At 35.2% G+C, this 22,076-nt stretch overlaps 3 protein-coding genes across 4 annotated transcripts; all 3 read left to right on the top strand.

Moving 5' to 3' along the window:
* The first annotated feature begins 207 nt into the window (after positions 1–207).
* On the top strand, positions 208–2,591 carry prok1 (prokineticin 1). The gene is made up of 3 exons (XM_053623918.1): positions 208–528; positions 1,346–1,471; positions 2,237–2,591. Exons 1-3 carry the CDS (start codon positions 457–459, stop codon positions 2,354–2,356), a joined length of 318 nt encoding a protein of 105 aa, XP_053479893.1. The 5' UTR covers positions 208–456; the 3' UTR covers positions 2,357–2,591.
* Positions 2,592–8,081: 5,490 nt separating this feature from the next.
* Positions 8,082–11,572, top strand: LOC128607900 (pepsin A). Its single transcript, XM_053625155.1, has 9 exons — positions 8,082–8,175; positions 8,357–8,498; positions 8,603–8,720; positions 8,936–9,054; positions 9,619–9,818; positions 10,060–10,173; positions 10,813–10,957; positions 11,129–11,227; positions 11,344–11,572. The coding sequence occupies exons 1-9, from the start codon at positions 8,123–8,125 to the stop codon at positions 11,476–11,478; spliced, it is 1,125 nt and encodes a 374-aa protein (XP_053481130.1). The 5' UTR covers positions 8,082–8,122; the 3' UTR covers positions 11,479–11,572.
* Positions 8,440–21,351, top strand: LOC128607901 (pepsin A-like). 2 transcript variants are annotated; one of them, XM_053625157.1, is made up of 9 exons: positions 17,474–17,624; positions 18,463–18,604; positions 18,709–18,826; positions 19,042–19,160; positions 19,640–19,836; positions 19,991–20,104; positions 20,681–20,825; positions 20,957–21,055; positions 21,178–21,351. In XM_053625157.1, the coding sequence occupies exons 1-9, from the start codon at positions 17,572–17,574 to the stop codon at positions 21,310–21,312; spliced, it is 1,122 nt and encodes a 373-aa protein (XP_053481132.1). In that variant the 5' UTR covers positions 17,474–17,571; the 3' UTR covers positions 21,313–21,351. The 2 variants fall into 2 exon arrangements, with proteins under 2 accessions (XP_053481133.1, XP_053481132.1); XM_053625158.1 differs by lacking the exons at positions 17,474–17,624; positions 18,463–18,604 and adding an exon at positions 8,440–8,498.
* The last annotated feature ends 725 nt before the right edge of the window (positions 21,352–22,076 follow it).

The following is a 22,076-nucleotide window of genomic DNA, read 5'->3' as shown; positions in this document are numbered from 1 at the left end:
ATGAGTTAACACAGATCATTCTAAAACTTCATGGTTAATATTGCTGAAATCAGGAAGAACCAAAAAAAGTACAAGTACTGCAAAAAAAGAAAGTATTATGTCAAAGGATCATTTACCACTAAATGGCATCGCCATCAACCTGTCCAGCGTCATATAGAGCAAGATGACGAGGATCCTACAGAGGTAGGGGAGGGGGCTGAACCAGGGTGAAGGGAGATAAAGAGAGAGAAAACACTGAATCTCATTGTAGAACTTATTGGTGCACCTATGAGCTAAGAAGCTGGAGAGAAGAAGAAAAGGAAAGTAGGCAAAGAAAGCACGGCTAAAGCAGGAACCTCAGCATCTCCAAACTAAGACAAAGCTTTGTAAAACTTGTTTGAATTCAAGGAGGATTAGATAGAACTGTAGGGTGTAAGAGCAGTGAAGTGTCTGCTATAAAGCTCTGCTGTTGCTGCTATGAGCCTGCTCATCTTATTCTCAGTTCTCCTTGCGTCTCTGAGTGGTGGCAGATGTGCTGTGATCACTGGGGTAAGACCAACTTGCTTTTTATCTACTTATTATGAGCAAGTAAGGCTCATTACCATATACAGTATTAGTACCTTTAAGAAAACAAATTCTAGATTTAATTTGGTCATTACTGGAATTTAATTGATGTCATTCTGAAGCACATTTATTGAACTATAACGAAAACACCTGAAAATTTACATTAAAATAGGATTATAGTTAGAGAATTGACTTAATTTCATAAAGAAAAAAGGTTGACTAAAATACATTTTAACCTAATAAAAGCACTTATTAAAACAGTACTTTGTAGGTATAGTATTAGTACGGTACTTTAACAAAATCAATGATTTGATTTATTCATTAGTTGAATTTAATTGATGCAATTCTGAACAAATTCAGGGACTTCTAACAGCAAAAACAACAACAAAAGGAAAATCTGCATTAAAATTGATTTCACTTTTAGAATTTAGTATGAGATCTCATAAAAAAGACTAAAGTATATATAATCCTTATATAAAGAGCTAATATTAAAACCTGATTTCATCTTAAGCCGAAGAATGATTATAGAATGATGGGTAGAAAACACACACAGATTGTTTTTTATTGCATGCTAATGAACAAATGACAGAACTAAATTTGGATCCTTGTGATTAAATGTGTATTACTGGATGAACTGCAGAACCATTTCAGAGCCTTACAAACAATAAGCAAATGTTAGTAAAGAGTCATTATATTTTGTATTTATATGACAGTATTACGTATATAATGGATGTGCATGGGAGTGAATATGAACATATGCTCATTGTGTGTGTGTGTGTGTGTGTGTGTGTGTGTGTTGCAGGCATGTGACAGGGACATCCAGTGCGGCGTAGGGATGTGCTGTGCAGTCAGTCTGTGGCTGAGGGGCCTACGAATGTGCACGCCAGAGGGGTTTGAGGGAGACGAGTGCCATCCGTTTAGCCACAAGGTACATATTATTTCAAGCGTTGTTCCATATTGTTTATCCATATGACATGTCTTCATCTAATGGGTTGCAGTGGTGGATAGTGCCAATAATTTAAAAGAATATGTTTGTGGAACCTGTCAGCATATGTCCTATAGTAAGGAAGATATACAATACTTAAATAGGGAGCTGTGTCAGAGTAAAGGATTATAGTAATAACATAAGAAATAAGATGAATATGATATGCCAAACCAAACATTGTCACTCTCAGCCATCTATTTTGTGGATTATTCGATAGCCCCATGCAGTGCTTGCTCAAAGGGCATCTGTAGTACAGTTACTGACAGAAATAGCTGATACTGATCATGTCCTGGGAGCTGTGAGAGTGATCTGTGTTATACATCACTCGCTGCATCCGCAGCATTGATCAAGTGATGGTGTAGCCGTGTAGCTAAGGTGGGACTCGGAAACACAGTGAATAAAGAAACAAAGATAAAGATCAGTGCATTGTATTTAGATGAATCAGGGATGCTTTCCCCAGCATGCACTGTTAATCTATAGAGTATTGCATTAAGATATTTTATCTAAATGAGATGAATATCAGTGCATATTATATTGTACTTATTATATTATATTGCATTATACTGCATTATATTGCATTTATTATATTCACGCAACTAAAAAAAAATACTCATGGATATTTGAATGATCAAATATTATGTTCTTAAGGAGCAATTTTAGCATGTTTAGGAAATAACATTATTGTCATCTACATATCTCTCTTCACAGGTACCTTTCCCTGGGAAGAGACAGCATCACACCTGCCCCTGTCTGCCTCATTTAGTGTGCACCAGATTTGCTGACAGCAGATACCGGTGTACCAACGATTACAAAAGTATAGACTTTTAAATGCATATATTAGAGACAGGGAGAAAACAGAGGACTGTGAGCTAGGAGAAATGAGCACTTGAAAGAAAAATTATAAGATAATAAGTGCCACGGTCCCTGATTTTGTTTATCACATTCATGCACTTTGCACTGTACACTCTTATCATTTTTCCAAAATAATAGTGGAAATGTCATACTTGTTTACACTGGCATCTAATAAGCCATGTGCACAGTCTGAGTTAGTATAGCAAACAGCATTCAGAGCATATTTTCAAATAAATGTCTTGCTCCATAAAAAGTGTGCTCTATGTTTTTGAATGCTTTCTGAATGAAATGTGGTGTGTGATTTGTAAATTATCTGCTGATATTTCACTACTCTTTCGCATTTCTGAGCACAAAAATGAGGTATTTGTGATTTATTTATTTATCTATTTTTAATCAGATAACATCCAAGTGTGTAATACAATAAAATTGGCTGGCTATTCAGGAAAAGTAATAATAATAACAATAACAATAAGAACAACAACAACAACAACAACAACAACAACAACAACCATACTACTACTACTACTACTACTACTACTACTACTAATAATAATAATAATAATAATCCACTGCTTTAAATATTTCTATCCTGTCTAAGCACTAAATTACATCAGAAATAAATTGAAAGCATGGAATTATAAAGTTCAGTCTTCTTTTTTTCTTTCAAAATGAGTTAATGTTTTAAATATGTGATTTATATGTCACTGAATATATGTCAGGAATAATAATTGTCATTATATAATAAATATTATCTTTCAAAAATATGAAGTTTAAAATTGTATTTTACTTAACCTTAATGGAAGAAAGATAAAGTATGACTCAGTATATTAAAATCACAGAATTGTCAGATAAAACCTTATAATTCAAATACAACCTGACAACTCCACAGCATTTTACTCTTCCATCTTCCACAACACTAAAATCAGTACAGTAGGTCCCACAATAAAAATGCACATTCACTTATATTTAAATGGATGTGTTTACCAGACCCTTTTAGAAGAATACTTTCCAAGCATTGTGCTGTTAAAGGAAGCATTAAAGGAAAATTCCATCAAATGATCTTAAACAAGTGCAAGATGATTGTGGGAAAACAAGGGAGAGAGCCACAGCTAAACATGAAACATGGGAGTTATAGGTGCTGGCACCCCACAATGCCATAAATGATAGAATCAATTCAAATAATAGTAGCAAATAGTAACAAACTGTTATAGCATTATTAATATAGCAATACACATATCAAGTGACAGCACATTAGGGGGACCCACACATATAAATATTTACACCTCCCAAAAACTCAGCATAAGAGTCTTGATGGTGTCGCAGTATCAATGTTCAAATAGAATGTGTCATTTTTGGGGGCTAAAGCACAAGAAAGCCTATTCCTACAGCAAAGAATAATTTGTTTTGTTATGAATCTTTCTAAGCTTGTTTCCTGGTAAGTTCATTTTGATGAACAGATATGAAATGCAAAGTCTTAATTAACCTTGGACAAGTCCTCCACCAGAAGGAGGCACAATAACATTTGCCATTGTACATGTTTGTAGTCGATAAAGAATACAATCAGATGGAAGGGTTTAAAGTGTAAACCCATTAGATTATGCTTTTTATTATCTATTAAAATGTATGCATAATGATTATATTTGTGTATGGTGATATAAACTCTTTTTTCAGCTTTAACATTTATGTAAACATTGCATTAAGCTTCAGTACTTAGCAATGCTTTGTCCTATTACTCCTATTAGTCTTACTTCAGATTTTTGCAGCAATACCACTACAAATACACATGTTTATTTTAAAAATGTTCTCCAAGCTTTTTGATCTATATACATGCAGTAGGGGAAATAAGTATTGGAAGTGTCAACATTTTTTTCAGTAAATATATTTCCAATGAAGCAATTCACATGAACTTTTCACCAGACATCAGTATTAACTCAAGAAATCTGGAAATATAAATAATTCACAACATTCAAGTCCATAAATGAAGTCATGTAAAATAAAGAGGAATGACACAGGAAATAAGTATTGAGCACGCTAACTGACATTTATTTAATACTTAGTGGAGAAGCCTTTGTTTGTAATCACAGCTTCAAGACGCTTCCTGTATGAAGAAATTAATCGGCCGCAGTATTCAGGTTGTTCAATTGGATTCAGTTCAGGTGATTGACTGGGCCATTCCTTGATTTTTTTCTGTGAAACCAATTGAGAGTTTCCTTGCTGTATGCTTTGGATCATTGTCCTACTGGAAGGTCCACCCATGTCTCATCTTCATCATCCTGGTGGATGGCAGCAGATTTTCCTCAAGAATCTCCCAGTAAAGTGCTCCATTCATCGTTCCTTCAATTATTATTATTGCCAGTACTATGTGATGAAAAACAGCCCCACACCATGATGCTTCCACCTCCAAACTTCACTGTTGGTATAATGTTTTTACGGTGATGTGCAGTGCCATTTCTTCTCCAAACATGGTGTGTAGTATGACAGCCAAAAAGTTCAATTTTGCTCTCGTCTGACCAGACTATACTCTCTCAGTATTTCATAGGCTTGTCCGAATGAGTTGTAACAAACTTTAAACAAGCTTCGACATGACTTTTCTTTAGTAATAGAGTCTTGCGGGGTGAGCGAGAGCAGTGGAGTGCATTGCCTATTATTTTCTCTTTGATGATGGCACCTGCTGCCTCCAAGTGTTTCTGGAGCTCTTTCCGAGTAGTCCTTGGCCCTTCGGCTACTCTTCTGACTATTCTTCTCCTGTGTGGGGCTGTTTGATGAAGGAGTGATGTTGCTTTCACTTTCGATAATGGCCCCAATGGTGCTTACTAGAGGATTCAGAAGTTTTGAAATATGCCTGTATCCGATTCCATCAATATGTTTTACAACAAGAAGGTTGCGAAGGTCTTGGGAGAGCTCTTTGCTTTTACCCATCATGAGATGTTTCTTGTGTGACACCTCGGTAACGAAAAGCCTTTTTATAGACCATCAATTTACTAACTCAGCTGACATTACTTTGCACAGATAGGGGGTATAATTACTTACATATTTCAGCGGGTTCCTTACCTTACCTTGCATTGGAGAACTGCTTTTTCTTAGTATGTTCAATACTTTTTTCCTGTGTCATTCCACTTTATTACACATAACTTTATTTATGGATTTTAATGTTATGAATTCTTTATATTCCCGGATTTCTTGAGTTAATACTGATGTCTGGTGAAAATTTCATGTGAATAGCCTCATTGGAAATATATTTATTGAAAAAATGTTGATGCGTTCAATACTTATTTCTCCCACTATAAGTACTAAATAGGTTTATTTTATTTATTACTTTTATTTCAGCTTCTTTATTTCAAACATTTTCAAACACATGATTCAACATATAATCTGGCACATATATTCAATTAAATTTTATTTGTGTAGTGCTTTTAACAATAGACATTGTCCCAAAGCAGCTTTACAGAAATATATGAATTCAGAATATAAATTTTAAATTCATGAATTTGTCCCTAATGAGCAAGCCGGAGGTGATGATGGTAAGGAAAAACTCCCTGAGGAGATATGAGGAAGAAACCTTGAGAGGAACCAGACTTCAAAGAGAACCCATCCTCATTTGGGTGACAACGAATAGTATAATTATAAATAAGTCCCTTCTACAAATGCGCTAATACCACATGTTCAAATAGCGCTGTTGTGTAACCAGGAAAATTCATTACAGTTTTACATGAAATCTGTTTTGTTGAACTTCTCCACTGGTCACTGATGGAGACTTGAGTGTAAAACTGTTTGTGGTAATTGCAGTGCTGAGGCAATAATAGCAATTTGTAGTCCTGGCCATCACATCATAACTGTTCACATGAGTTGAGGTCCAAAGTCATCTTATTCTTTTTAAGTGGTACCATCCTCAGCAATCTCAATGATCTTTAGCCTGCACCATGTGGGGCCATCCTCAGCAGCAGCATGTGACTTCCAATTGATGAAAACTCCAATCAGAAGTAGGGCATTAGGATGGATCAGGCAGATCCGGAGAGAAGAAAGGGTCAGGATCACTGGCATCTCAGGAGTATCATGTGTAGCTCAGCATAAAGAGAGAGAGAGAAAGAGATGGAGATAATATTAGGTATGCTTATTGTCCTGTAATGATTAAGGACAAAGTACTTTGCATGAGTGCAAGCAGGGACTCCGACAAGAATAGCTATGGCAGCATAACTAAAAGGAGGAGCCAGAAGGCAACATAGACATGTGGGTGCATGGGACATAAGGCAGCCAGCCACCCCACCATCAACAAAGCAGGGTGAATGTGCGAATGTGACGGGGGCGGGGGGCGGTGGTTGACAGCATCCAATCATCCCAGTTCTCCACAACACACTATGCCTATAAGCCCTCTAGATCTCCTCTCTTACCTAAGAAAAAAAAATATTCACAATAAGCTTGAGTAAACAAATATGTTTTCAGCCTGGACTTAAACAGTGAGACACTGAGTCACGAACACTAATTGGAAGGCTGTTCCATAACTGTGGGGCTTTGTAGGAGAAAGCTCTTCCCCCTGTTGTAACCTTCACTATTCGAGGTACCAACAAATGGCCTACACCTTTTGATCGCAGTAGGCATGTCAGATCATAAAAGACCAAAAGCTCGTTCAGGTATTGTGGCGTGAGACCATTCAGTGCTTTGTAGTTCAATAATAGTATTTATAATGAATGTGAAATTTTACTGGGAGCCAATGCAGTGTGGATAAGATAGGGGTGATGTGGTCATACTTTCTTGTTCTAGTAAGGACTCTTGCAGCTGCATTTTGGACTAACTGGAGTTTGTTTATGCACCTACTGGAACATCCAGTACAGTAAGGCATTACAATAATCTAGCCTAGAGGTGATCAAAACATGATAAAATTTTTCTGTATCATGTAGTGACATTATATTTCTTATCATAGCAATATTTCTGAGATGAAAGAAGTCTATCCTAGTAATGCTATCTACATGAGGTTCAAATGAAACACTGGGGTCAATAATCACACCAAGGTCTTTTACTGAATGATGAAACAGAAAGGCTATCCAGACTTACTATGTAATCAGAAAGCTTACTTCTAGCTGCATGTGGTAATAGTACAAGTACTTCTGTCTTGTCAGAATGAAGTAAAAGGAAGTTAATAGGCATCCAATGTCTAATGTCCTTTACACATTCCTCAACTTTATTAATCTGGTGTCTGTCATCTGGCTTTGCTGAAACATACAACTGTGTATCATCAGCATAACAGTGGAAGATAATTCCATGCTTATGAATAATAATAACACACAAATTATTATTATTATTATTATTATTATTATTATTATTATTATTATTATTTATTAATTTATTTATTTATTTATTTTTATTAAATAAACTGAGCTCTGTGCTGGAATTTTTTTTTAGAATTATTGCATTTTAATAATAAAATAGGACCAGGAAATCCTTTAAGCACTATGTTAACATTAGATATAATTCATTACACCTATCACACATAGTTATAAGAATGTATACTTTAACTTCCACAAACTATGGAAAAACATACAACAGTGTTTGTTTTTAAGTTATTAATTTCAAGATAATATGAAACACACAGTAAATAATGTCAATGACAAATGGGTTTTCTAGGAACAATGGGTTTTAACATCCGGGTATTTATGATAAGAAACAGGATATGACTGTATATAAAGGCTAACGTCTCTGGCTGTGCAGTATATGATTTAGTGCAAGCTTAAAGTCACAGTTAAGAAAATGAAGCTGATCCTAGCCTTGTGTGCCTTGGTAGCATTTACAGAGTGCATCAGGTAAGTACCAAAACTTTTTATTAGAGCAACATGGCCGATGAGTCTACTGTAATGGAAATGGATCTGGGTATTATTTTTGAATCCCTGTTAATTCTTCTTGTGTGTCAATGCAGTTGTGCTTTTTGTTTTAATGTTGAAAACTGCTAAACCAATGTAAATAACACTGAGACTTTTCTGGCAGGGTGCCTCTGATCAAAGGTAAGACTGCACGTCAGAGACTACAGGAGAAAGGCTTGTGGGAGGAGTACAGAAAGAAATATCCCTACAACCCACTGGTCAAGTTTCAACAGACCGGTACTGAGCCCATGACCAATGATGCTGATGTAAGTTAACCAAAACATATAGCACATCTCCTAGTATGTTTGTCCAAAGAGCAATATGCTGGCTTCTCAGTTTGTGCATTAAGTCTTGTTCTTGTCCATCTCAGCTCTCTTACTACGGTGTAATTTCCATCGGCAATCCTCCTCAGTCCTTCCAAGTGATTTTTGATTCTGGCTCCGCCAACCTGTGGGTGCCTTCTATCTATTGCTCAAGCCAGGCTTGCCGTAAGTATCAGTGGGGTTACATGGGAGACAGTCAATGAATACAAGCCATATGACTGCTTAATAAAAAAAAGAGAGGTAAATGTTACTAAACATACTTATATTGCTTAAACATGAGCTCATAGTAATACTGCAACACTCTGGCAACTATTTGCCATAATTGGACAGACAGTCAGTTCAGCACTTTCACAGCACTAACAAATATCTCTGTCTTTTAGAGAACCACAATAAATTCAACCCAACACAGTCCAGCACTTTCCAGACCAACAACCAGGCTCTGTCTATTCAGTATGGCACTGGCAGCATGACCGGATACCTGGGTTATGACACTGTGACGGTATTCAGTTTCTCCTACTGATTTGATCAAACTGATTTGAAATTATTTACAGGACAGCTAATAAACAGAGACAGGTAGAGAAATCATAATGTTATAATGCTACAATGTTAACATCCATATCGAAAAGTAAAATATAATAACAGATTCCAACTTTTGCCCTCGAACCATGCTAAAAAATATTAAAATATACTAATCTCATTTAAGCCTTCCAGTACTTAGTTTCCTGTAACTTGCTGCAAGGTTATTATAACCGCCCTAGGTAGTTTGGTATGATTTGTGTAATATGAGTCAAAAGCTGACCATTTTTCCTTCTTATTGTGAGCATCAGGCTTTTGGATCTAAACTAAATCACTGAGAAAAAAATGTGTTTCATTTCATTTGAGATTTAAAATGAATAAGATCCTGATCATTTCTGTAGTTGAAAGCATATAAGATACTGCAACTTATAGAAAGAGTTACATTTTGTAAAAAAACAAACAAAACAAAACAAAAAAAAAACAACAGCAACAATAAACAAACAAAAAAATCCCAGCAGTAAGTGACTCCTAAGCTTTTGTTCTGTAGGTCGGTGGAATATCAGTGCAAAATCAGATCTTTGGACTGAGTGAGACTGAGGCACCCTTCATGGCCAGCATGACGGCAGACGGTATCCTGGGTCTGGCCTACCAATCCATTGCCTCTGATGGTGCCACTCCTGTCTTTGACAACATGATGAGTCAGAATTTGGTCTCCCAGGATGTCTTCTCAGTCTACCTGAGCAGCAAGTATGCCTCTTTTTTTCCTCCTATTTTAATTTCAAATTATTCAACTAAGAATCAGTAGGATTTATGTTTGCATTTATCCAGTTTTCCAATCCTATTGTAGACTGGTGATTTTTCCAGTTTTCCAACATTTAGACAAGCTTTAGAAGTTGTTTGAGCTTCAGACATACCAAATTACACTGTTATAATGTGAGTCTGAAAAATGTCAGTCTACCTCAACCATGGCTCTATTTAAATTCTACAGTGGTCAGCAGGGTAGTGAGGTGCTGTTTGGTGAGATTGACACCTCCTACTACACTGGCAGCATCTACTGGATCCCTCTGTCCTCTGAGAGCTACTACCAGATCGCCATGGACAGGTAGGCAGGTTATGAACCAGGTGCAATCATATAATATATACAAAACTCTATCCATGATTTATATAAGTATTTACACTGAGGTATGGTTGGTGTCTGGTGTGAAGACGTTAAAGAATGTTTTCAGAGCATTACTGTTTTGAGATCTTTTTGTTGCAAGAATTTGTCTAATTTTATATATATATATATATATATATATATATATATATATATATATATATATATATATATATATATATATATAAAAATTTTTTTCCAACATAATGTTTATAATGTTCAAATGTGTGTTGATGTAAGAATGTTAACAGCATTATTTTGAAAATGTTACAAATCAACCTTCTTAGACCCTTTAGAACACTTACAGTATCATGCTCTGTTATAGCTTGCACCGGGTGAAACTTTTAACTATTATAGATTCAAAAATACACAAATGTCAAAACCATGCAAAAATCATACTCTTAGAGCTCACCGGATACCATTTGCATTTCATAGATTTATACATTATGTATACTAAGTGAGCAATAATGCACAGCATTCTACTTCTCACTAACAGTAGCACAATTCCCAGTCATTTCAAATGCTAAGCAATGCTCACCAAAGCAACACTGTCATCAATTACAATTAGTTTTTTATTGTTTGCAGTGTTTCTATCAATGGGCAGACTGTTGCTTGCTCTGGAGGATGTCAGGCTATCATTGACACTGGCACTTCCTATATTGTTGGCCCATCCTCAGACATCAGCAATATTAACTCCTGGGTGGGCGCCACTGTAGACCAATATGGAGATGTGAGTTAATGTTTTAAAAACTTGATTAAAATCAAACCAAACTTTATAATTCTGCCTATAATATAATATTTATAAATATAAATATAAATTATACATTAATAAATATAATATAATATTTATAAATGGATAAAATATACGTGTATACTAAAAATTGTCACGCTTTCCTTGCAGGCTAGTGTGAACTGTAACAACATCCAGAGCATGCCTTCAATTACCTTCACCCTTAATGGCTACACCTTCACCATCTCTCCCTCATCCTACGTCAGTCAGGTAAATCTAGACAAACTTCCCTTTCATATCATCTGCAAAAACCTGCATATTTAAGGTCACCTTTTCAAATTTCAATCCAAACATGTCATATTTACTATTTCATTCCCTACCCCCAGACCTCTTATGGCTGCAATACAGGTTTTAGTGGCAGCGGTGACTCTCTGTGGATTCTGGGTGATGTTTTCATCCGAAACTACTACACCATCTTTAACAGGCAGACCAACAGTGTTGGCCTGGCTCAGCTTGCTTAAAAGAGTGAACAATGTAATTTATCAATCTCTGTATGATTTATTGATCAATAGACCAGAAATTACAAACAATAAAGCATATAGTGTATCAAAGAAATCTAGAATTGCTTATAGGTCTTCATTGTATTTTACATTTCTTTCATCAAATTAGATCATATATTTAGTTGCATGTACACAAAACTTTTCAAATTTGAAGCAAACAGATCATATTTTTTAATATGTTCAACCATGTTACAAATGATAAAAATAATCATCTTAAGGTCTTCAATCCCTCTGCATTGAAAACACATTTGTAAAAGTTTGCATGTCAGAAAGTATGAAAATAATTACATCTGCTTTTAATTCATTATAACACCAAACATACCTAAATTCTCTGAGTCAACAACATTAAAGATATTTAAAGCAATACAAATGCAACATGTTTCCAGCATGAAACTTATATATTTATATATAAACTATATATGTTTAGTCAATTTTCTCTAATGACCATGAAACTCATCTTTTAAAATCATATGTTACTAATAATATGTTCAATAATATGTAATAATTTTCCCCTACAGAAACAAGGTGAAATAGAAGTGTTCTACATATTAAAATAAACAAATAAATAAAATAAGGTGATCAGATGTCCTCTTTTTCAGGATTAACATATGACTCCTGTGTGGGTTTAGTTAAAGTTAATAAAAATTATTTTATAGTTACCATGGAAACAAATTTAAAGCTGTAACAATCCCATGAGTTTTTATTTGCTCCACACACCCTGTAGACAACATCACTCATTGTGCATAATGCATAGCAGACATTGGTATTAAAACAAACAAACAAACAAACAAATAAACATACATGGAGGGGTTTGGGAGAGGTTTGTCCTGCAATTGGACACAATTGGCCACTTGCAATAACCTAATTACATTACTGATTACTGCATGTAAAAAGTAATCAGATTACTAATTACTTTACTTTCAAGTTACTTTCAAAACCTACCAAACCTTCAAAAATACACTACAATGTGAAACTCATAGTTTTTCAGTAATTTTAGCGCGTCAATGTATGACATGATCAGAAAAAGTTGGATTTATCATAAAACTTGCCTTGAGTGTTGTTACTGTTTGTAGTACTACCAGACTGATAACATATAAAACTTTTTTAACTAGGCTCATTTGGTGTCGCTAAACAAGGGGAGGCACAGCTAAGCTACAGTGTATGGGTTTAGCTGCTACAGTGCCATGCAAAGTACATTATCTTTCCTTATGCTCTGCTCAAATCATGTTCATGTAAACTGGAACTTATATTGACATTTAAAGACCTTGTTTTCCTGTTCAGCATCAGAGGATGTTACTGTTTCAGTTTCAATCCCTTTACTGGTTTGAAATATATATATATATATATATATATATATATATATATATATATATATATATATATATATATAGGCGTTTCTCCATTTTTCTTCAAACTGACTGTGAGTTAGTGTTTGGCAGAACTGAGAGCTGTCAGCCAATAAAACACAAGTATTTCCATGTATTTTCCTCTAAACCCTGTCGGGTTGGTCTCGCCGCCATTCACTGAAGGTATAAAATTACAGGTGGTCTTCTTTATTGACGTTCAGTTACATAGTGACAAACAGCTTCAAGTGGAAAATTATTCAGGGCTAAAGAAAAAATCTTCAGGGCAAAATGTGATTTATTTTAAAAATACATTTTATTTTAACAATAAATTTGTAACGCAAGTAATGTAATTTTATTGACATCAGTAACTGTAATCAAATTACATAAATTTAAAATGTAATGCGTTACATTACTGCATTATCAGAATAAATGATTAGACTACAGTACAGTACATTACACCCATCTCTGTTGGGGACATCTTCCAGTTCTACATCATATCAAGCAGCAAAATCAAAGCTTATAGTATCACATTTTCTGTGAAAGGAAATCCTGCAACAACAGGGAATTTATATTTCACCAAGTCATCCCACGTGGAACAATAACACTTGTGGACTGAAAAGGAAAAGGTGGCCTTGTTTACCAAGTCACCTTTAAGATAAGATAAGAAATTTCTTGGAAACATTGCTATGAGGAATTTGTATAAGATTTGGTACAAGGTTTGCCCTGTAGTTTGACACAGTTCACAGCTAGGACGAATGAGCTGACCACACAAAAACACAAAAGAAAGTTGCAGGCAAGATATCTAGATAATTAAAAAAAAAAAAAATAGCCTACAAATAGCCTTCAAAGAGGATACAACCTAACAGAAGCTTACTGTACAGCAGGAAATTGAATAAAATCTAAGATTAAAATATGGCATTGTGTGAGCTTTACATTTTTGTGCTTTTTATCCTGAGGTGTCCTGAGCAACCTGTGATGGAAGCTCCCCATAGCTTGCAGGGATAGAAAGCTATTGTGGTTAAATTGTTCCTAAGGTTCCTAAAAAAACAGCTCCTAAAGACTCTGGTTTTCAAATGTGATATATCTGATGGGATCTAACTGATATAACTGATATAACTGATCTAACTCAGCCCCATAAATTCAAGATACAATGGATATAAAAAATCTACACACCCCTGCTAAAATGGCAGGATTCTGTAGAAGTAAAAAATGAAACTAAGATAAAAAATGTCAGAACTTTTCCCACTTTGCAACCAGATTATTGTACTTTTTCTGTTTTCCCATTTAAAAAGTTTGATTGTTTTTCACTTTATTTGAATAGTTTGCAATTTCACATTAAAGAATGGGAAATTTTCTGACATAATCTAGCTTAGTTTCATTTTTTACTTCACAAAACCCTGCCATTTTCACAGGGGTGTGTAGACTGTTATTATTATTATTATTATTATTATTATTATTATTATTATTATTATTATTATTTATAACTAATGTACAGTGAGGGAAAAAAGTATTTGATCCCCTGCTGATTTTGTACGTTTGCCCACTGACAAAGAAATGATCAGTCTATAATTTTAATGGTAGATTTATTTGAACAGTGAGAGACAGAATAACAACAAAAAAATCCAGAAAAACGCATGTCAAAAATGTTATAAATTGATTTGCATTTTAATGAGGGAAATATGTATTTGACCCCTCTGCAAAACATGACTTAGTACTTGGTAGCAAAACCCTTGTTGGCAATCACAGAGGTTAGACATTTCTTGTAGTTGGCCACCAGGTTTGCACACATCTCAGGAGGGATTTTGTCCCACTCCTCTTTGCAGATTTTCTCCAAGTCATTAAGGTTTTGAGGCTGACGTTTGGCAGCTCGAACCTTCAGCTCCCTCCACAGATTTTCTATGGGCTTAAGGTCTGGAGACTGGCTAGGCCACTCCAGGACCTTAATGTGCTTCTTCTTGAGCCACTCCTTTGTTGCCTTGGCCGCGTGTTTTGGGTCATTGTCATGCTGGAATACCCATCCACAACACATTTTCAATGCCTGGCTGAGGGAAGGAGGTTCTCACCCAAGATTTGACGGTACATGGCCCCGTCCATCGTGCCTTTGATGCGGTGAAGTTGTCCTGTCCCCTTAGCAGAAATACATCCCCAAAGCATAATGTTTCTACCTCCATGTTTGACGGTGGGGATGGTGTTCTTGGGGTCATAGGCAGCATTCCTCCTCCTCCTCCAAACACGGCGAGTTGAGTTGATGCCAAAGAGCTCCATTTTGGTCTCATCTGACCACAACACTTTCACCCAGTTGTCCTCTGAATCATTCAGATGTTCATTGGCAAACTTCAGATGGGCATGTATATGTGCTTTCTTGAGCAGGGGGACCTTGCGGGCGCTGCAGGATTTCAGTCCTTCACGGCGTAGTGTGTTACCAATTGTTTTCTTGGTGACTATGGTCCCAGCTGCCTTGAGATCATTGACAAGATCCTCCCGTGTAGTTCTGGGCTGATTCCTCACTGTTCTCATGATCATTGCAACTCCACGAGGTGAGATCTTGCATGGAGCCCCAGGCCGAGGGAGATTGACAGTTCTTTTGTGTTTCTTCCATTTGCGAATAATCGCACCAACTGTTGTCACCTTCTCACCAAGATGCTTGGCAATGGTCTTGTAGCCCATTCCAGACTTGTGTAGGTCTACAATCTTGTCCCTGACATCCTTGGAGAGCTCTTTGGTCTTGGCCAGGGTGGAGAGTTTGGAATCTGATTGATTGATTGCTCCTGTGGACAGGTGTCTTTTATACAGGTAACAAGCTGAGATTAGGAGCACTCCCTTTAAGAGTGTGCTCCTAATCTCAGCTCGTTACCTGTATAAAAGACACCTGGGAGCCAGAAATCTTTCTGATTGAGAGGGGGTCAAATACTTATTTCCCTCATTAAAATGCAAATCAATTTATAACATTTTTGACATGCGTTTTCTGGATTTTCTCGTTGTTATTCTGTCTCTCACTGTTCAAATAAATCTACCATTAAAATTATAGACTGATCATTTCTTTGTCAGTGGGCAAACGTACAAAATCAGCAGGGGATCAAATACTTCTTTCCCTCACTGTACATTCTTTTAAACCCATTTAGATAAATAAATTCTTAGCTTTCAATCATACATTTCTAGCAGTGACCTATTTGGCTACCAGTATTAATCCATACAGAGGCTATGAAAATTCCTTTTATGTTGGAATTGCACTGCGTTTTTGTATTTTATGCATAAAAAAATTAGATCTAGTTCAAATGTGTAAACTTGTTTTTTAATTTTCATATTGGGGATGGATTTATTCATTTTACTACAGTAGGCTTGCAGCTTCTAACAATATGTTTTAAGTGTCAAATTTATACAACAGAATTTTCTTTATAGATCTACAGTACTCGCAAATGGTGTCACAGTGTCAATGCTCAAACACAGTGTGTCATTTTGGGGGGCTAAAGCACAAGAAGGCCAATTTCAAGAAATGAGCAAAGAATAATTTTCTTTTGTTATGAAATTTTCCTGTTCTTGTTTCCTGATAAGTACATTTTGATATGAAATGCAAAGTATTATTTGACCTTGGACAAGCACTCCACCAGAAGGAGGCACAACAACAGTTTCCAGTGTATATGTTTGCAAAAGATAAAGAACACAATCAGAGGAAAGGGTTTAAAGTGTAAACTCATTAGTTTATGTTTTCTATTATTTATTAAAAAGTATGAATAACAATTAAATTTGTGTAAAAACTATTTTTTCAGCCTTAAAATTACTGTAAACATTGTATTAAGCTTCACTACTAAGCAATGCTTTGTCCCATTACTCCAGTCTTTCTTCAGATTTTTGCAGCAATACCACGACAAATACAAACATTTATCTTATAAAATCTTTGCCAAGCTTTTTGATGTATATATATATATATATATATATATATATATATATATATATATATATATATATATATATATATATATATATATATACACACACACATCAAATTATATATGTGTGTGTATATATTAATATATTAATATATACACACACATATGTAATGTAGGTGTATGTGTATATACATATTTAAGGTGTGGGGTCAGAGATCACCCATTTAATGGCAAATGATAATGATGGGAAAATGTACAGTATATTAAGATCTTTCTGTGATTTTCTTAATTGTGTTAAATATTTTTTCCCATCATTATTGTATGAAATCTATATATATTTTATCTGTACTACTGAACTTGCATAAATAAGTAGTAAATAAGTTTATTTTATGTATTAGTTTTATTTCAGCTTCTTCATTTCAAACATATTCAAACACATAATTTAAAATTTTATTTTATTAAATAAACTGTGCTCTTTTCTGAAAAAAAGGTGCATTTTAGTAATAAAACAGCCCAGTAAATCCTTTAAGCACAATTTTAACATTAGATATAATTCATTACACCTATCAGCCATAGATATAAGAATGTATACTTTAACATCCACAAACTATGGAAAAACATACAACAGTGTTTGGTGTTAAGTTCAAGATAATATGAAATATAAAGGAAATTCTGTCAATGACAAATGAGTTTTCTTGGAACTATGTGTTTTAACTTCTGGGTGTTTATGATAAGAAACATGATATGATTGTATATAAAGGCTAACGTCTCTGGCTGTGCAATATATGATTTAGTGCAAGCTTAAAGTCACACTTAAGAAAATGAAGCTGATCCTGGCCTTGTGTGCCTTAGTAGCATTTGCAGAGTGCATCAGGTAAGTACCAAAACTCTTTATTAGAGCAACATGGCCGATGAGTCTACTGTAATAGAAATGGATCTGGGTGATATGTTTAATCCCTGTTAATTCTTCTTGTGTGTCATGTGCTTTTGTTTTAATGTTTAAAACTGATAAACCAATGTAAATAATAATAATAATATTATTCCTTGCTTGGAGAAAACTTTATTTTAATAAGTAAATAAAGTTAATAATAAATTTATAAAGCGCCTTTAAAAGCAGCTTCTCAAACGGCTGTACACAAAATAAGCAGTACACAGAAAAAGAAAATATATAAAAGTTAATAAGAATAACAACGTTAATAATAATAATAATAATAATAGAAGTAGACATCAGCAGTTAAGTGCAAGTTTAAAAAAGTGTGTCTTAAGTTGAGCTTTAAAAATGCCAAAGGTCTGAGCTTCCCTGAGTTCAGGAGGAAGAGAGTTCCAAAGGGAAGGAGCATAGACAGAAAAGGCCCTGTCACCCATAGATTTTAAGCATGTTTGTGGAATAGTTAACAGATTACACTGTGAGGAGCGCAGTCTGTGATTTGGGGTGTAAGGGATTACTAAACCAGATAAGTAATGAGGAGCCAAGCTATGTAATGCCTAGTATGTCAACATCGTGATCTTAAAATCGACATGGAACCTGACTGGGAGCCAGTGCAAGGACTCCAAAACAGGAGTAATATGTTCACATTTCCTGGTTCCCGTCAGGATCCTGGCGGCAGAGTTTTGTACATATTGCAGTTTGTTGATTATGGATTTAGAAACTCTGGCTAAAATGACATTACAGTAATCCAACCGAGTAAATAACACTGAGACTTTTCTGGCAGAGTGCCTCTGATCAAAGGTAAGACTGCACGTCAGAGACTACATGAGAAAGGCCTGTGGGAGGAGTACAGAAAGAAATATCCCTACAACCCACTAGTCAAGTTTCAACAGACTGGTACTGAGCCCCTGACCAATGATGCTGATGTAAGTTAACCAAAACATATAGCACATCTCCTAGTATGTTTGTCCAAAGAGCAATATGCTGGCTTCTCAGTTTGTGCATTAAGTCTTGTTCTTGTCCATCTCAGCTCTCTTACTACGGTGTAATTTCCATCGGCACTCCTCCTCAGTCCTTCCAAGTGATTTTTGATTCTGGCTCCGCCAACCTGTGGGTGCCTTCTATCTATTGCTCAAGCCAGGCTTGCCGTAAGTATCAGTGGGGTTACACGGGAGACAGTCAATGAATACAAGCCATATGACTGCTTAATAAAAAAAAGAGAGGTAAATGTTACTAAACATACTTATATTGCTTAAACATGAGCTCATAGTAATACTGCAACACTCTGGCAACTATTTGCCATAATTGGACAGACAGTCAGTTCAGCACTTTCACAGCACTAACAAATATCTCTGTCTTTAAGAGAACCACAATAAATTCAACCCAACACAGTCCAGCACTTTCCGGACCAAGAACCAGGCTCTGACCATTAAGTATGGCACAGGCAGCATGACCGGATACCTGGGTTATGACACTGTGACGGTATTCAGTTTCTCCTACTGATTTGATCAAATTGATTTGAAATTATTTACAGGACAGCTAATAAACAGAGACAGGTCCAGAAATCATAATGTTTGCCCTCTGAACCATGCGAAAAAAATATTAAAATATACTAATCCCATGTAAGCCTACCAGTACTTAGTTTCCAGTAACTTGCTGCAAGGTTATTATAACCGCCCTAGGTAGTTTGTTATGATTTGTGTATTATGAGTCAAAAGGTGACAATTTTTCCATTAGTTGTCCTTCTTATTGTGAGCATCAGGCTTTTGGATCTAATCACTGAGAAAACATGTTTCTTTCATTTGAAATTTAAAAGGAATAAGATCCAGATTTCTTCTGTAGTTGAAAGCGTATAAGATACTGCAACTAATGGGAAGAGTTAGATGTTGAAAAAAAACAAAACAAAAAAAAACCAAACAAAAAAAACAGCAGTAAGTGACTCCTAAGCTTTTGTTCTGTAGGTCGGTGGAATCTCAGTGCAAAATCAGATCTTCGGACTGAGTGAGACTGAAGCACCCTTCATGGCCATCATGAAGGCAGACGGTATCCTGGGTCTGGCCTACAAATCCCTTTCCTCTGATGGTGCCACTCCTATATTTGACAACATGATGAGTCAGAATTTGGTCTCCCAGGATCTATTCTCAGTCTACCTGAGCAAGTATGCCTATTTTTTCTCCTATTTTAATTTTAGTTCAACATTTAGACAAGCTTTAGAAGTTGTTTAAGCTTCAGACATACCAAATTACACTGTTATAATTTGAGTCTGAAAAATGTCAGTCTACCTCAACCATGGCTCTATTTAAATTCCGCAGTGGTCAGCAGGGTAGTGAGGTGCTGTTTGGTGAGATTGACACCTCCTACTACACTGGCAGCATCTACTGGATCCCTCTGTCCTCTGAGAGCTACTACCAGATCACCATGGACAGGTAGGCAGGTTATGAACCAGGTGCAATCATATAATATATACAAAACTCTATTCATGATTTATATAAGTATTTACACTGAGGTATGGTTGGTGTCTGGTGTGATGATGTTAAAGAATGTTTTCAGAGCATTACTGTTTAATGATCTTTTTGTTGCAATAATTTGTCGATTTTTTTTTTGAATTTCTTTCGAACATAATGTTTATAATGTTCAAATTTGTGTTGATGTAAGAATGTTAACAGCATTATTTTGAAAATGTTACAAATTAACCTTTTTAGAACCTTTAGAATACTTACAGTATCATGCTCTGTTATAGCTTGCACCGGGTGAAACATTTAACTATTATAGATTCAAAAACACACAAATGTCAAAACCATGCAAAAATCATACTCTTAGAGCTCACCGGATACCATTTGCATTTCATAGATTTATACATTATGTATACTAAGTGAGCAATAATGCACAGCATTCTAATTCTCACTAACAATAGCACAATTCCCAGTCATTTCAAATGCTAAGCAATGCTCACCAAAGCCACACTGCCGTCAATTACAACTATTTTTTTTTATTGTTTGCAGTGTTTCTATCAATGGGCAGACTGTTGCTTGCTCTGGAGGATGTCAGGCTATTGTTGACACTGGCACTTCCTATATTGTTGGCCCATCCTCAGAGATCAGCAACATTAACTCCTTGTTGGGCGCCACTGTAGACCAATATGGAATTGTGAGTTAATGTTTTAAAAACTTGATTAAAGTCAAACCAAATATTATAATTCTGCCTATGTTAGAAAATAAACTTTTTAATTGGAACAAATATACATGTGTATACTAAAAATTGTCATGCTTTCCTTGCAGGCTAGTGTGAACTGTAACAACATCCCGAGCATGCCTTCAATTACCTTCACCCTTAATGGCTACACCTTCACCATCTCTCCTATATCCTACGTCAGTCAGGTAAATCTAGACAAACTTCCTTTTCATTTCATCTGCAAAAACCTGCATATTTAAGGTCACCTTTTCAAATTTCAATTTAAACATGTCGTATTTACTCTCCCCCTCCCCACCCCTCTCTCTAGTATTCTTATGGCTGCAATGTAGGTTTTAGTGGCAGCGGTGACTCTCTGTGGATTCTGGGTGATGTTTTCATCCGAAACTACTACACCATCTTTAACAGGCAGACCAACAGTGTTGGCCTGGCTCAGCTTGCTTAAAAGAGTGAACAATGTAATTTATCAATCTCTGTATGATTTATTGATCAATAGACCAGAAATTACAAACAATAAAGCACATAGTTTACCAAAGAAATCTAGAATTGCTTGTAGGTTTTCATTGTATTTTACATTTCTTTCATCAAATTAGATCATATATTTAGTTGCATGTACACAAAACTTTTCAAATTTGAAGCAAACAGATCATATTTTTTAATATGTTCAACCATGTTACAAATGATAAAAATAATCATCTTAAGGTCTTCAATCCCTCTGCATTGAAAACACATTTGTAAAAGTTTGCATGTCAGAATGTATGAAAATAATTACGTCTGCTTTTAATTCATTATAACACCAAACATACCTAAATTCTCTGAGTCGACAACATTAAAGATATTTAAAGTAATACAAATGCAACATGTTTCCAGCATGAAACTTATATATTTATATACCTATATATGTTTAGTCAATTTTCTCTTATAACCATGAAACTCAACTTTTAAAATCATATGTTACTAATAATATGTTCAATAATATGTAATAATTTTGCCCATACAGAAACAAAGTGAAATAGAAGTGTTCTACATATTAAAATAAACAAATAAATAAAATAAGGTGATCAGATGTCCTCTTTTTCAGGATTAACATATGATTCCTGAGTGGGTTTAGTTAAAGTTAATAAAAATAATTTTATAATTACCATGGAAACAAACATAAAGCTGTAACAATCCCATGAGTTTTTATTTCCTCCACACACCTTGTAAGCA

Source organism: Ictalurus furcatus, chromosome 5 (assembly GCF_023375685.1).
Source record: "Ictalurus furcatus strain D&B chromosome 5, Billie_1.0, whole genome shotgun sequence".
NCBI lineage: Eukaryota > Metazoa > Chordata > Actinopteri > Siluriformes > Ictaluridae > Ictalurus > Ictalurus furcatus.
The sequence above is the reverse complement of the archived record's forward strand: the minus strand, read 5'-3'. Positions and strand labels throughout refer to the sequence as shown.

Coding starts and splice junctions, on each gene's coding strand:
- LOC128607901 (XM_053625157.1), top strand. CDS start 17,572: ATGAAGCTGATCCTGGCCTTGTGTGCCTTAGTAGCATTTGCAGAGTGC. Junction 18,605..18,708: donor CCCTGACCAATGATGCTGAT/GTAAGTTAACCA, acceptor TGTCCATCTCAG/CTCTCTTACTACGGTGTAAT. Junction 20,826..20,956: donor CTGTAGACCAATATGGAATT/GTGAGTTAATGT, acceptor CTTTCCTTGCAG/GCTAGTGTGAACTGTAACAA.
- LOC128607900 (XM_053625155.1), top strand. CDS start 8,123: ATGAAGCTGATCCTAGCCTTGTGTGCCTTGGTAGCATTTACAGAGTGC. Junction 8,499..8,602: donor CCATGACCAATGATGCTGAT/GTAAGTTAACCA, acceptor TGTCCATCTCAG/CTCTCTTACTACGGTGTAAT. Junction 10,174..10,812: donor TACCAGATCGCCATGGACAG/GTAGGCAGGTTA, acceptor TATTGTTTGCAG/TGTTTCTATCAATGGGCAGA.
- prok1 (XM_053623918.1), top strand. CDS start 457: ATGAGCCTGCTCATCTTATTCTCAGTTCTCCTTGCGTCTCTGAGTGGT. Junction 529..1,345: donor GATGTGCTGTGATCACTGGG/GTAAGACCAACT, acceptor TGTGTGTTGCAG/GCATGTGACAGGGACATCCA. Junction 1,472..2,236: donor GCCATCCGTTTAGCCACAAG/GTACATATTATT, acceptor CTCTCTTCACAG/GTACCTTTCCCTGGGAAGAG.